The following is a 1,364-nucleotide window of genomic DNA, read 5'->3' on the forward strand; positions in this document are numbered from 1 at the left end:
AGCGGCAGCGCCTGCTTCTCATGAACTTGCAGACGGAAAAGCCAGTTCAGCTCATCGTTGCTCTCACTGCCCACCACTCTCTACCCTTTTGCGCCCTACAACAAGGTAACACCTGGAGCCACAGAGCGATGGGAGGAGGGGAAAGCGGGTCCTCTGGCCGGCAGGAGGTGGCTTTCTCTCGCATTTTTTCCCACCTGGCCCTAGGATTGGGAACTTCGCTCAGGTGACCGACCCACTCTTACCCTTACCTCTTACCCCGCCGCAGGATGGCGCCTCATCCCTCGTGTGCGCCGCCTGTCCAAGTGACCCACGAGACGGAGCAGCGCTTCCCGGGAGCCTCGGACGACGAAGTGACCTGCGTCGCATCCACTCCACCCAGCCCCACTCGCGTACTGGAGAACTGCACCGAGACGGAAGGGGGCGCCTGCCGAGGGGCCTCGAGGAAGCTCCGGGCGCGGCGCGGAGGGCGCAGTCGCCCCAAGTGTGAGTTGGCTCTGAGCAAGCAGCGACGGAGCCGGCGCAAGAAGGCCAACGACCGCGAGCGCAATCGGATGCATAACCTCAACTCTGCGCTGGACGCGCTGCGCGGCGTCTTGCCCACCTTTCCGGACGACGCGAAGCTCACCAAGATAGAGACGCTGCGCTTCGCCCACAATTATATCTGGGCGCTGACGCAGACGCTGCGCATAGCGGACCACAGCCTCTACGGGCTGGAGCCGCTAGCGCCTCCCTGCGAGGAGCTGGCCAGCCCAGACGGCGGTTCCCCGGGAGACTGGGGCTCCCTCTATTCCCCGGTCTCCCAAGCGGGAAGCCTGAGCCCCACCGTCTCGCTGGAGGACCGACCTGGACTGCAGGCGCCTGTTTCCCCGGCCTGCCTGCACCCTGGCGCTCTGGCCTTTTCAGACTTTCTATGAAGGGGCCTGTCCGCTGCTGGGCAGTGGGTCCTGGGAGAAAGGGCAGGGGCGGAGGCTGTCGGAGATGCGCGGCGGCGGATCCTGCCTCTGGCTCACTGACCCCTGATGGCCCAGAGTGGCAGGCTGGGTTCAATCCCTTGGTCTTCTGCGCCACACCCTCTGCTGCTGCCCGCGCGAGTGGGCACGGCATGCTCCGCGCGTTTTAAGCCCTCTCCCCGTGGCCACCCCAAAATCTCCTGCAAAAAAGACGAGCGTGGTAGCACTACACAGCAGGAGACACCCACTGTCTCCCCGACCCTGCCCTCACCGATGTCTGCCTGCCGGTCTCTTACCACTCCTCCCGCAATACCGCTGCACCCAACATTTGGTCTCTCAGAGCTCACTCTTCAGGTTGTCTTCTTCAAAGCTGCCTCTGACCTCCTCTAGTCCCTGTCAAGTCCCGGGGGTTTG

General features: G+C 64.0%; 1 protein-coding gene across 1 annotated transcript; it reads left to right on the plus strand.

Annotated features, from left to right (window-relative positions):
* Nucleotides 228-995, plus strand: NEUROG3 (neurogenin 3; the record flags this gene model as incomplete). Its single annotated transcript, NM_001314338.1, is given in 1 exon segment — nucleotides 228-995. A coding segment is annotated over 1 exon segment (648 nt). The 5' UTR covers nucleotides 228-266.

This window comes from Capra hircus, chromosome 28, assembly GCF_001704415.2.
Source record: "Capra hircus breed San Clemente chromosome 28, ASM170441v1, whole genome shotgun sequence".
NCBI classification, from domain to species: domain Eukaryota; kingdom Metazoa; phylum Chordata; class Mammalia; order Artiodactyla; family Bovidae; genus Capra; species Capra hircus.